The 14,011-nt window shown below is 47.1% G+C and overlaps 1 protein-coding gene across 1 annotated transcript; it reads right to left on the bottom strand.

Moving 5' to 3' along the window:
- Nucleotides 1-1,014: 1,014 nt before the first annotated feature.
- On the bottom strand, nucleotides 1,015-12,897 carry IGBP1 (immunoglobulin binding protein 1). Its single transcript, XM_090060635.1, has 6 exons — nucleotides 12,681-12,897; nucleotides 9,959-10,270; nucleotides 6,780-6,975; nucleotides 5,616-5,698; nucleotides 2,449-2,561; nucleotides 1,015-1,540 (listed from the first exon to the last, which is right to left on the bottom strand). Exons 1-6 carry the CDS (start codon nucleotides 12,860-12,862, stop codon nucleotides 1,392-1,394), a joined length of 1,035 nt encoding a protein of 344 aa, XP_089916761.1. The 5' UTR covers nucleotides 12,863-12,897; the 3' UTR covers nucleotides 1,015-1,391.
- Nucleotides 12,898-14,011: the final 1,114 nt, after the last annotated feature.

Raw genomic sequence — 14,011 nt, 5'->3', positions numbered from 1 at the left:
CACAGCTGTAAATGTTTGTTCTACATACCTCAAAAGTACCAGGAGGCTTGTGAATGCTAAGCTGATGGGGCGGATGGAACGTTCCACAACAGTGCGGGGCCCAGGGGGGCAGCATGCTCAGTGGTGAACCTGGAAGTGGCCAGAATGTGCAGGGAACCCTCCCCCGCCTTTGCAACTGGTGCCTCCTGGGGTCCCCTTGGGGCCAGTCGCTGAGCCAGGGGGGCACACCAGGTGTTTCCCCATGTGCTTGGCCATGGACCCAGAAGTGGACCAGAAGTACTTCCAGGTCTGCCGCCAAGCACATGGGGGACCCCCATCACGCTCCTGTGGGACACTTCATCTGCCCCACCACTGCAGCATTCATGAACTGCGCCTGGTACCTTGAGGTACGTAGAAAAAACATTTAAAGCTGTGTCTATGGCCAAATTGCTGACTTGGCAAATCAGCATCGAATCTTCAGATTCAGCCAAATCAAATTGGGACAGTGATCCGAATCAACAAATTGAATTGCCGTGCACCGATTCAGGCTAAATCTGAATCGAATGTGGCCCATTTTGCACACCCCAAATTATTACCCTATAAACCACCTTTGAGAAGGGCAGGTAGACTGAAAGAGCTGTCATGATTGACTGGTTGCAGAGGATTCTCCTTGTAAAAAGAGCCTCCCCACGGTTGCATAATGAATTTAGGAGCTGTGGTGCTTGAAAGCAAAAAAATCAGTCACTTGATCCTGAATAGCCGGCAGCAACCTCACACTTCCTAACCCTCCAAGTCCTTGGAATGTCACATGAGCCCAGCAAAAAGCCCAGGTAGTTTTGTGTTTGTCCACAGGCATTCAGAAATAAAATGACTGCAGCTACAAGGGTGGCCAAGTGCCATCAGGCTGTCCAGCATGGAGTATATTGTGAACATAAAGTAAAAAAGCTCTGCATTCCTAGTCAGCACATTCAACAAAAAGAGATTCTCACGTACACATTTGATACATTTACACTTCTTGCAAAGCACAACAAGGACTACGCAGCACAAGAGATTTTATTTATTTTAAAATAAAGAAAATAAATACATCCACCAACAATACAGAGAGCCACTTTCAAATTAATGTACTTTGTTATATAAGGACTCCCTCTGCTCAGGAAAATAAAGGAGCTTTGCTTTGACCCCTTTAATAACAGCCCCACTTGACAAAGCTCTGCCATGTCACTACACGTGACAAGTTCATACTCAGTCTTACACTTAACATAAACCAAGACAACTATCCTGTTCACTCCTCTTACATATGTGACCCACTGAGAAGGAAAGGATACCTCTGTATATGTACAGTTTATTTACTCATCCTTTGCTACTGAATGCACTCATCTGAGACTCGTGCTCCTTGTCCCTTGGATGCCTGGTCAGCCCATGTTCTGTCGATTGCCATAACCCCTAGGGTGTGTATCTTTCCAATCATCCCAGCCCCGGGCTTTACGTAGAGTTTCTTCATTGTCCTCTTCCACCTTTTTCTCCTGTTGCTCTTGTTCCAGTTCCTCATCAGCAACCTCAGCTAGAGGTGAAGAGAGAGTGCAAATTAACAAGGAAGATCAAACCAATGAAAAAAAAATCAGCTGTCAAGCTCAGATCTGATGCCTTCTGAAAAATTCTTCAAATCAGGGGCAAACACATCCTAGTGTGGGCTAGGTCTGAACTACAGGGCTCCTTGTGGGCTAGATCAAGAACATGGCACAGGGTGGTTTTGGAGGCAGTGACAGCTCCAGCTCCTGCCCAGTGTACGCAGCAGTGGCAGTGGCTCCAGCTCCCACCACGTGCCCCATGCCCAAGCTAGAGCTGCTGCCAACACATTTCACATAGGGGCAGTAACTCTGGCTCTAGCACATAGCATACAGCAGTAAATACTCTGGTTCCAGGTCTGGCACAGGACAGCGCGGCCAACATGGTGATAATGAGCAGAAGGGCCAGAGGGCAACCTGAGCTGTCAACCCTCACACCCTCCTGCTGCTGATCACCATGTCCACCAGTGCCCAAGGGCCCCCAGTCCTACAGAAGGCCACTCCCTGCCTCCACCCCAACTTCTGGTAACCTACTGGTAGCCCTACAGCTCTGTGAGCTAGATCCAGCCCAAAGGCCTTGCATTTGCATTTGAAGGCCCTGCTTTAGATGGAAAACACTTCCTGCCATTTGTGGTCTAGCTACCCTGGTAACCTGCCTAGGACATTAGCTATTGCTCAAGGTTTCAAAGGAAGGTGCAAAAAAGCATCCAACAGACAATTATGGAACAAGCTAATAGGAAAGTTTCTTCCTAGTCCCTATTAGTTAATGGTTGACATATGCCTTTAAACACAAAAAAATTCTACACCTTCTGTTTTTTTACTCAAGTGTGACCACAGACATATCATAAGATGAGAAAAGACTGAATTCATTCTACAGTCTTATGTTTTCCCCACTGGTCCATACCTGGTGTTCCCCGAGGTACACCTTGATCAGGCAAGAGTCCTCGCTTCTGGTGCTGCTCATACCAGTCATCAACTGTCATAGTTGCTAGGCTAGGATAGCCAGCACCAAACACCCTACAGAAAGAAATGGATCAATAGCATACACAATGTGTTTAAGGCCAAGTTGGCCTCCTTACAGTCTAGGCACTTGAACATATTAGCAAGGCAGTGTTTCCAGTTCAATCTCACATACCAAACAGTCTGACCTCCCACTCAAAAGATTCATTAGTAAGTCCATCCAAATGAATCCTACTGAATTTTATTATCCAAGTGTATTTTGCCTTTTTTCCATTAAGTGCCAAGTGCCTTACTTTAACTAAAAGTCAACTGAGGTTTTGTCTGAACAGGGTGATGCCTGGTATCATTGACTCAAACTTCTCTTATACTACTGCAAAAGATAGGGGGGTGGGGAGGAGAGGTTTCTGTAGTCCCCTTCCCCTCCCCATCTACTCAAAGTGGCTGCATTTCAAAGGTGGCACATCTAAGAGAATTTGCAAAACCTTTTAAGAGCCCTGTCCAAGAGGAACACTTGACAAACAAAGCTGACACACTAAGGAGTTCCATGCATGCACCACACTAACAAATTTGACCCCAATCAACAATCTCAGGAACTTGTTAAGGTCTCTAAGACATAAAAGGCACTCAAAAACAGGCAGTCTTAAGATCTGTGCCCAGGAAGAGCTTAACAGTTTTTCCACAAGTCTGACAATCTGAGTTTGCCATTCAGCCCCTGCTTTCAGAGTTCCCATTCTCCATTTATCATCTCTCCTGCACTGACTTGGATATTTCTCCATCCCTCAGGATAAGCTCCTTTCAGCCAGATGTAGGTCCCAGAAACAAACAGTGATTGGGGGACCCACAAAACGAGATAAGCAGGGTAGTCTGGTCATCACTCGAGCCCTGCACTCTCCAATCACCGCTACCATTAACCTTTCATCATTCCTGCTCCAAGTTCTATGCAATAATGGTGCCTTATCCTCCTCCTCTGGAAGCCTGCTTTACTGACAGAATCTCTGATGAACAGCAGGCTGCTTGTCCTGCCCTCCGCTGAGAAAAAAGCATTTCACAGCCTGGGTTTGGATTGCTCCCTCCCCTGCACATATATGTTACAATTTTCATTCCATCCCTTGGAGAGGTTTCTTTTCCTACAGTATAATCCTTAGTTCTCCCAATCACCTCCCTCCCACCCCAAAGGCTTGTAACTCTGCTATTATTCCAGGACAGGTGAAGCCTTATTGCATCTGCTCTATCTGGTGGGGCTGCCCAAAGGTTTGCCATCATTCTTAAAGCCACACATTTACTGCTGCTGCTTTTTAGTTCAGTTCCAGTCATTAATCTCAACTATTTTTCCCCTCCAGCAGCCTTAGCAGAATGTCTGATAATAGTTTTGTTGTGTCAGACTATGGAGAACACAAGCTTTGGATCCTCTCACTACCCTCCCTTTCCTCTAATGCCCTCATTTAGTAGTTTTCCACAAAAATCCTAGGTTACCTGTTTGACATCAGTCTCTATAAAATTCACTAAGACTTGCTAGAAACAACAATGGGGAAATAATTGACTTGGGAAGATTTTTTTTTTTTTATAATACCATCCCCACCTTAGACATTATACTAGCTGCTACAACAGTAGAAAGATAGTTTCCAGAGCAGTTTTTCTCCTGCTGTCTTGCTTTTTCCACTGTTTGTAGTATGGCCTTGTGGGACCCTTTATGAAAAACAGATATCAAAGTATAACTAACTGTCCATCATCTGGAAGACAGCTGCACCATTTCTGCAGTCCACTGATACGATTTAACTCATACAGCAATGTTCAGGGTTGTTGGCTGTAGCCATATTGGTCTAAGGACATAGGCAGGCAAGGTTCTTTGGGTAGATGTGGTATCTTTTATTTGACCAAGTAAAACAGTTGGAAAAAAGTTATTTGCAAGCTTTCAGGCACAAACATCCTTCAGGCACTGGGAGACTCCGCTGCTGCTAACAGTTCTCCAAGGTAGAAAAGAAGTTGACAGCATAACAGTGGCAGAGTCTCTCAATGCCTGAAGAATCCAAAGAACCTTGCCTACAGCAATCTTCAGGCACTGGTGACCTTTGCCCAAATTATTCTCAACCCACTCCTCCCAGGATACAGTTTTCAGCAGTTGCAGTTCCCAGCCACTAGCAGCTAGGAACCCCTACCATGTGTTGTGATGCACATAGCTATTTGTGCATATATATCCCCCCTACCCCCAAGACCACTGCAAGAGATTTAGACAGGATTTGGCATTAGTATTGGTATGGATGAATTCTATAGCTATAGCAACTGGCTTGCAGGTAACCAAGTCTTACTAGCACTACTGCAAATCAAGGCAGAGACTGCTTTGTTTTTAATACTGTTGATTCAGCTGTTCAGACTGAGGGGTCAGACAACAGAGAAAGTGGGAAATAGAAGGGTTCTGCTGCTGCAACCGTCACCTGACACCAACCTCTACACAAGTGGTCACTGTTACTTCTGCATCTTGTAGAGATAGCTGTCTCCTTCAGGGGTCTAATGACCCACTCCTAAGCACCCCAGTCTGCCTTACCTAGGAACCCCTGCCACGCTGACCACTGTACATCACCCCCTCCCATACTCTTGGGAGTACTCTGCCCACCCTACAACCCTGTGAGATCCTTTTAAGGGTGCTATAGGGTGCAATAAGTAAGCACTGTAGGAAACAAGTAATTCCTTACATGCAGTGCCACTGCATTCTGAAAAGTTAGAGGGGTCCCTTGAGTCTTAAAAGGTTCAGAACTGGCTTAGAAAGACACAGGAACCCCTGTCAGCTGCTCAAATAGCAAGAACACAGCAGATACACCATGCTATTTTCAGACCTCTGCACTCCAAAGGGAGATGGGTCAGCACAATGGAGTGCGTTGGGAATGGGGGAATTAAGGAGCAAGGATATTGCAGGCTCCCCACCCCTTGCATACACAAAGCCTGATATAGTGCTTGTGAAAATAACTCTTCCCTATATCCTTATTGAAAAACAAGAGTGCCCCTAGCTCAGCTGAGCTCCTTATAAACATTCCCAGCAGGACGACACTCACCACTGCAAGGAAAATACAGCCATGTGACAGAACTTATGTCTAACATGATAATGGTGTAACTTACTTAGCCTGGGCAGCATCCCGAGTAAGAATGAAAGGTTTCATTGGGGTCCTTGGCTGCCGTGGAGCATGAGATGATGCTGAAGACTTAAAGAGGGAAACCAAAAGCAGATTACTATCAGAACAGCCTCCCTTCATGGACTGAGGACAGCACACTGCTCTGACAGCCGAGAAGGCAAGCATCTAACAAGTTCTGGCCTTAACCAAGCCTAAATCACAACCTTCACATGTGAGCTGCTGCCTCTCTCTTCATCTTGTGCCTCAAGTCATTCCAGTCCCGAGTGAGAGCAGGAAGCTGAAAAAGCATGAGGCAGCCTAACCCAGGTGCAACTCCTGTGGAAGAGAATGTCAGGAACAGCTGTTTCTTCTAGGGAAAACAGTTTGTGCTCTGTAAACCCAAACCAAGCACCAACTTTATTACTGCATAGCAAGAGAGATGAGCAGGGTACCAGTCAGGCTAGCCAACAGCACTAGAGGGATGGGTGGCTGCAGTACACAAAACCAGTCTATAGATACATGTATGCAATATTATTTTTGTTCCCAATTCTAAGCAACCCTAGCAACATAGATGAGTAGCACAGTGTTTGGACTCCTGCAGGCAGCATCATTCTGTAGGTTAGAGATGTCACATGCTGTTGAAGGAGCTTTTTACTGTTCATCAGATGACTTTTCAGATGAAGCTTAGGCTTGGCTTAGAAAAGGCCTACATACCTGTATCCTGTGATCATAATGTGTAAATTTTAGTTCTAGAGATCAAGAGACTGGCATAACCTGGCACTGTGCCAGTAAAAAGGGCAAACCGCCTCTAACGTGTCTTAGGGCACATTAAAGGTAAGGTATAAAACCCTGATATTTCAAGCCCTGACTACCAAAAAATAGATGTAATTGTATAGATTTTGTCCTGGTTTGGCAATGTAAAACATGATTAGCCAAGAGACCTTACACTGATTTCACATATGATCCAGCCAGGATTTTAATCCAGGACCTCACATATGGAACTATATTAAAGCTCAGTCATATATTAACTATATTAAAGCTCAGCCAATTCATAACTTCAGCTGACAGGGTTATTTGATAACCTTTCCTCTTATGTCTCAGCCATGTCTATCATCAACCCCAGGTATACACAAAGGTGACAGTACACGACAACCCCAAGTCACAGACTTACCTGTTTTATTGCATCCCTGCCTCTCAAGATCACCATTTCCTGGTCAATGCTCTCAATTTCGTCCAGGCTTGTGCTGATCCACTTCTGGATGTGTAGCAGGTAGAATTCTCGCACTTGTTCCTCATCTGCTTGGCCACTCTCTACAAAGGCTTTCATTGAGGCCAATCTATTTTCCACCTCCTTTTTCTGCTTATACCTGTCTCAGGGAGGGAATAGGAGCATTTAACAAACCTCTCTCAAACAGCCTTTCCAAATGTACTTAACTGCTGAATTTTTTAAACAGCTGGTTTACGCTCCTGGAAATGAAGTCAAGTTAATACTGAGAAGAGCCAGTCATTCTAAACAACCTGCTGCCCCATGCCCACTAACGGTGGAGGGGTTTTTGTTTTTAAACACTCTTCTGTCCCTGACCGAGTGCAGAGCAGTGATTCCGAGATCCCAGATGACTGCATGGCATAGGATGCATCTTAAAAGAAATTCCTTGAGGAATTATTACCCATTCAGTTCACAACTCGGTAGCATTAAGATTTTTAAAAGAGAGTTTTTGCATATTTTAATACAAGTTGGCAACTAGAAATCAGGAGAACCAGCAGCACAAGGCAAGTCTGCTCACAACCACTGGTGAGTGCTCTAAGCTTTAGTGTAAGAACTCAAATGTGAAGTGCAAGGAGTCTTTCCTGCCCATCAAATAAGCACCCACCTTACTAGTCATTTTCTTTTTTTGCCTAAATGAAATATAGAGTTCAAAAGGGCTCCACTTCTCTTATGAAGCAGCTGAAAATATATAAAACAGTTGCATACATGCAGCAACAGGCAGCCCTATAAGCTCCCCCCCGCCTCTTCCCTCTTAGTTTGTCATTTGGTTATGATTCTTCCTTGCACAAGATTCACTCAAACAAGCACTGGTTCTTTGCCAGTCTGAGAAGTACCCAGCACAACTGGGATGCTCAAAAATAAAATCAATCACACACGTTGTTGGTGGTTCATTACTTTAGCACAGATAGGACAAGACCATAGCTACTGTAAGCATATATATCCACCTTGCTGTGAAATGAGACTTACTGCAAACAACCAGCAGGCATCTAAGATTGCCAAGAAGCTTTCTGTCCATTCAAAACACAGTATTTCAGTATGCATACTAATTATTTTCAAGCTTCAGGAAATCAGCCCTTTTGAAAGAGTAAGAGTCAAGGTGAAAGACCCTGTAAATTATCACAAGTAAAGGGATGAGTGATAAGCAGCAGATGCTCCAACAGCAATTGTCATAGGTGCTTAAGAAACACACCCTTGACATGCTTCAGAAAGGTCATGTTTCCTGGTAAGACACAGTATGCTAACCCAAATGCCTGGAGCCACCTGAGCATACGTTAGGTACTGCAATATGGGCCTAGGCAACAAGATTCACCACACCATGCTAACGTTCTCCTCAGCTGTTACCCAAAGGAAAGAGGCACTCAGAATTCATGATCCATTTGAAGATTTACCCTCTCCACAAACCATGAACGTAAGAACTGATTAGAGTCAATACCCCTTCATTAGTGATCAAGATGTCAGAGAGAAGCCTAAGATAGAACCAGCTTAGGACTGTCCAAATGGCAGTCTGTGAGCAATCTAATCAAGGCCCGTGGACAAATTCCTATAGTATGAAAAATAAATAACAACATAGAAAAACAGAAAACTGAAAAAATAACTTGTTTACACTGTGGCAATTGTATTACCATACTATTCCTGAAAAAAGAAAAGATGTGGCCCACAAGAAAGATGTGAACAGAAATTTTAGCCTCTGGTTAATAGGCAGAAGTTGGACAGCCTGGTCCTGGTTAAACTAAATTCAGCTCTTCAGAGTTTGAGTCCTTGAGTTGAAAGCTCAAAAAGAATTCTGAGCTAGGGACTAGAGAACCATATGAATTTTTACTTAGCGAGACATTTTAGAATCAAAACATCCTTCTGGCACAGTGCCTTCTGCTGAGGATTTACAAGCTACAAGTAGAAAATTCTCACTGCTATCTTCAGAATGAAGCCAAGTAGAGAACTAAGGAAACTGGAATTCACATAGCCTATGAGAAACATTTTTTAACATAAAAAACACTGCACTGAAGCAGTACATGCTACGCAACAGAGAAACCAGGGCTTCCAGCATCCTTCTGGCTTGCATAGTTGAGACAGGCAGCCCTTTATGGCTGAACCATTTTATTACTATTTCCCAAGCTCTAGGTCCAGGGGTCAGGACATGCAGGCCTGGAGCAGGAGGAGGTGCTGTGGGTCAGGATTTACAGGTGCTGATCCAGGCAAGAAAATTTTGTCACATTTATCCAAATTACACCCGTCTAATCAAGGTCAATGAGATTTCTCATTGTTACCATCAGCTGTCTAACTCCAAAGAACCAAAAATGCTGCAGCTTACTACCTAGTACAAAAGAAACAAACCACAGAATAGAAGCTTTCAAGATTTTCCATGTAAAGCAAATGCATTGTGGCTAACAACTAAAGGTGCCTCAACACAAACAGCATCTTAAACAATAAACAAATGTAGGCAATGTTGTTCAATTGTTGTCCTTAGGCTTACACTGAAGATGATGCAGCAGTTTTGGGGATTTTGAGGAGTGATGCTTTTGTCCCATGGTGAAAAAGCTTTGAAGACTATTGGTTTTGTGAAAAGATTCTATTCTGCTATCCCAAACAAATCTCTTCCAGCTTATTTGGAGCAGCAACCATGGCTCTGTATTTATGTGACACAAAGCAGGGATGATGATACTGAGGTCCTAGCAGTGACAGCAGTTGGGTTGTAACCCTGTGCTCAGAAATTTGCTGTTAAAACATCCTTGCTGTGTTGCTGAACCCCTGGTCTAGAATTCTCCTGCCAATGTGCTTATTAACAGGAAAAAACCACACCACTAAAATTAATAGTTATTCAGTTTGGGGAAATCTTAATAGCAGAAAGGGATCTATTGACTATCAAACTAGAATACATGTATTTAACAAACAGGTAATGGAAAAAAACATAATTTGTTCACCTTAATTATAAGCTTCTCTGCCTATTTGATAGTCCACATTTTTGTCATATGCTCACTATGTACTTTGTATTGCTTTGGGTGGCCGCCTTTCTCCTCATTCTGCACCTGCAACTGTTTTACAAACAAAAGCCAAAAAACAAAACAGACAAACAAACAGTGCCCTACCTTTCGATTTTTGCTTGTCTGTTTACTGCCATGGCCACCAGACTGGGCTGGCCAACAGCTGGGCTAGCCTTGGATGTACTCTCTGAAGACTCATTTTCATCAGGACTCTGTGGTGTTTCTGGGAGTTGGAACTTGCCAATTTGGTAGCTCTTGCAGAGCTTCAGAAAGTTCATGAAGTGGGCACGAGCACTCTGTACATGCTCCAGCCGCTTGCTGAGATTGATTTGCTTCAGGGTAAGGGCCCCCAACAAGGCAGGCAACAGCAGATACTTCAGATCAGCAGATGCTATCTCCTCCAGCTCTTCATTTTGGCTAAACACAAGAGAGCAGAGAGTGAGCCACAGTTTCCCCACATTTCTGTCCTATTTTGGTTCAAGTCTATGACATAGGTAGGAAAAGACATCACCAGTCTCTCTGCCACAGGGGGAAGGACAGAGGGAGATGGATGACATACACTTCTAAATAGAGGTGCACCATTACATCAGTCCATATCCTATTGGCACCGATAAAAGGAAAATTGACATCTTGCTGCTGCATCAGGGGCATATATCAAGGGCGTGGTGAACAACTGTTCACCAGGGTACCTTTGGGGAACACTAGGAGTAATGGTCACAAACCCCTTAAAGACCGTTTCAGGATCAACATTAGGAAAAACTTCTTTACAGTAAGGTGTCCAGACTCTTGAATAAGCTCCCTCCAAAGGTGGTGCAAACACCTACCCCGGAAATCTTCAAGAGGAAACTGGATGATCACTTTGCTGGGGTCACCTGACCCCCCCGCAACTGTCTTCCTTCCTTGGTGCAGGGGGCTGGACCCAATGATCTTCCAAGGTCCCTTCCAGCCCTACAATCTGAATTATTGGCAATAGGCTTTTTTTGGCCAAAATGGCTGATAACACTGTTGATAAATGCCACGTGCATGCACACAACCAGCCCAGCAGCTTGGAAATCAATATCTGGCTGCTAACTCTATAGTGGATCTGCGCATGGGGCAAGGGAGGGCTGCTGCTGCAGACTAGAAACAATACCAGGCTCTTCCCAGGGAGGTTGTGTGAGGCTGGGGCTGTACTTAGAGTGAGTAGTGGTGTTGGAAGGGAAGCTGTGGGGTGGGCTATGGCCACCCTAGGATTCACTGCAGACTCCCCAAACACCCTCATCCCATCACCACTGCTGTCTGCCCCAGCACAGCCCTGGCCTAGACCCTTGCCAGGAAGAGCCTGATGCGCAGGCTGAGGGCAGGCTGGAGCTGGGGGCAGGGCCAGCAAGGATCCAGGGGCACATACCCGCCCTCAGGAGTGCATGCAGCAGTGGGAGTCAGTCCCCCCCACCCTTGCACCCCTCAGACAAGCCCCTCACAGCTCCATCCCACACCCCGCCTCAGCCCCACTCCCACCCTCACCGCTGGGGCCTCAATATGGCCCCTCCCCTCAACAGGCTTACCAGCTGGATGCTGAGCTGCATATCTCCATATCAGCAATCAGATCAGTATCAACTGACATGGATTCTTAATAATCAGCTACCAGTACTGGACCAAGAAATCTTTATTGGTGCACCCCTATTGCTAAACATGGAGATAACTTTGGAAGTGGAAACTCAGAGGCCTCATACAAGACCTGAGGATATAGAAGGCAATACCTGAGTATAGTAGCTTAGATGGTATATTACCATCATGCCTTTTAGCTTTGTTTAAGAAGTGCAGCAAGACTGATGGCATGAAATGCACTTCACCAGCTAATCTGAGTCCCTCTACAGCTTACTGCATGCCTTATTATTATACCCCACTTCCAAGAGCTCTAAACCAGACCAGGAATAAGTAGGGGCCACCTTTCAGCCCTGGACTGCTCCACCTGCAGCCTGTGAGCCAGATCCAGCCCACAGTGCTGTGTCACCTGGCCTGCAGGGACCCCCCACCACAAGTCCAGAAATCTGGCAGCAGGGGAGCTGTGCCACCGTTCCCCTGCTGCCAAATTTCTAGGTGCATGGGGAGCCCCAGTCCCCATGTGCTGGATCAGGTACCTGATGCCAGCATCCAGGGCTGGGTGAGGGCAGTACCACAGACCTCAATCCTGGTGCGAGGAGCCAGGAGGAGACTGTGCCAAGCCCCCAGGGCTTGAGTCACAAGAACCGCCACTGACTGGGCCAGACCACAGAGCCATCGCATGCAGTCTCCTGTGTCACACAGGGACGGGGACAGGGAGTGGATGCTGGGGGAGGGGGATGTTTCCACTGTCCCTCTCCCGCTCGCAGCCCCCAGCACTGCACGTCTGGGACAGTCTCAGACCCGTGCTCCTCGCTCCTGCACTCAACTGCTACTGATGCCCCTTTCCTCCAGAAATATGTCCAAGCCCCTGTCGAAACTGGCTCCGCTCCGAGATCCCACCACACCTTGGGACAGTCGGCGAGAGGCAGGACCTCCTTGTGGTGGTTTTAATCTCACTCCCTACTCGTTTCATCTTGTGACCCCCTCGCTCTTGAGAAATGAGTCAATAATACCTCCCACCTCGCCCTTGTCTTCAGTGAAGGGCTTGTATATTACTACTGGTGAACAGACCTGGGCTCTTCAGTCTCCCGTCACAGGGAAACCCCCCGTACCCTGCTTGCCCCGCTTGAGGCCCGGCTCCAGAAGCAGCCCGTAGAGGCGGCAGCTCGGCCCGGGGAGGGAAGCTCGCCAGGGGCAGCCCGCGGCCCAGCGGAAGGAGGCGGTCGAGGGCCGCGGCGCCCACCTGAAGAGCTCAAGCTGCGCCACCCTGCGCGCTGCCTGCTGCAACAGCTCCAGCCCGCGCCGCACCCGCTCCTGCAGCGCGGCAGCAGGCTCCACGCTCGCCTCCACCTCATCCAGCAGCTGCCAGCCCGACTCCAGTAGCGCCGCCAACCGCGGCGGCTCTGCTGCCGCCGCCGCCGCCATCTTGGGCAGGCCGAGACGGGGATAGCTTCCGGAGCGGCGCCATCTTGGGAGGGGCGGAAGTGATGTTTGTCCTCAGCGACAGGAAGAGGGGAGGGGGCGGAGCTTGGCCGCAGCATCGCTGCCTTGTATACTAGTCTGGGCTCTGCCACACGGCGCGTAAGCCGCTGCGGCGTCTGGTGGGGCTGTAGGGGGCGCTCGCTCGCTGCGGCTGCGGGGCGGGGATGAGCGCGGCGGCAGTTAGACTGGATGTGGGTTCGAGCTCCGCGCGCTCTACGTCGCTTGGCAACGGGCGGCTTCAGTATGCGCGGAACCCGCGCGTCTCCCGAGCGGCTGTCGCGCTTCGTCCTGGGCGGAGCCTAGAGCCTCCCTGCTGAGGAGAGACGCGAGGGCGTGGGGGAGGGGAAGGGTTTACCAAGGTAGAGAAAGGCAGTCGGGGTTCATAATCTGTTCTCACACACGACACAAGAACGGGGTCACAACATGAAACGTGCAGCTATAAGTCTAACTTTGCCACCAGGGGGGTATTTTATCACCCGGGAAGGACTCATTGCTGCCAGGAGCCAGTCTTAAAAAGGGCTCGAGCAAATTCCTGGAGGAAAAGGGCACAGATAAGCACTGAGCATGGGGCAGGGGCCTATTTGCCACTTGCAGGCCAGGGCCCACCCAATAAAACTGAAAGCTGCCTGGTCAGTGGCAATTCTTATGTTCCTATAGGACGGGTAGAAGAGAACAGCCTAAACCAGCCTACTTGGATTTTTGCAAATTACAGTCTTTGGTCTCTACATAAATAATTGATGTATCACCACATCTCCCATATGTCCTTTGAAAAAGTGCTTATTCCTCACCTTAATTAAATTCCCACAAGGCTTTTGTGCCCTTTCTTTCCTTACAGATGCCAGTTTCATGAAAAGTTGATCACAAAAAAAAGAATGCTGTGGTAATTGTCTTACATTCCTGCAGGCCACCTCTGAAAGGGTCCCCAAAGCTCTTGACTGAGCACTCTTTATATAGGGTCATTTTGTTCCCTACTGAAATGCAGATCTCTAGGGTGGGACTCTCCAGCTTTTTAACACCTTGTTGCAGGGTTTATTAGCGCAAATTATACAGAGAGCAAAGACTTTCGGATCCACCTGAAGCTTCAGTGAGGAG

Source organism: Crocodylus siamensis, chromosome 8 (genome assembly GCF_052110815.1).
Source record: "Crocodylus siamensis isolate JL-2025a chromosome 8, ASM5211081v1, whole genome shotgun sequence".
NCBI lineage: Eukaryota > Metazoa > Chordata > Crocodylia > Crocodylidae > Crocodylus > Crocodylus siamensis.
Note: the sequence above shows the minus strand (reverse complement) of the source record. Positions and strands in the feature narration are given on the sequence as shown.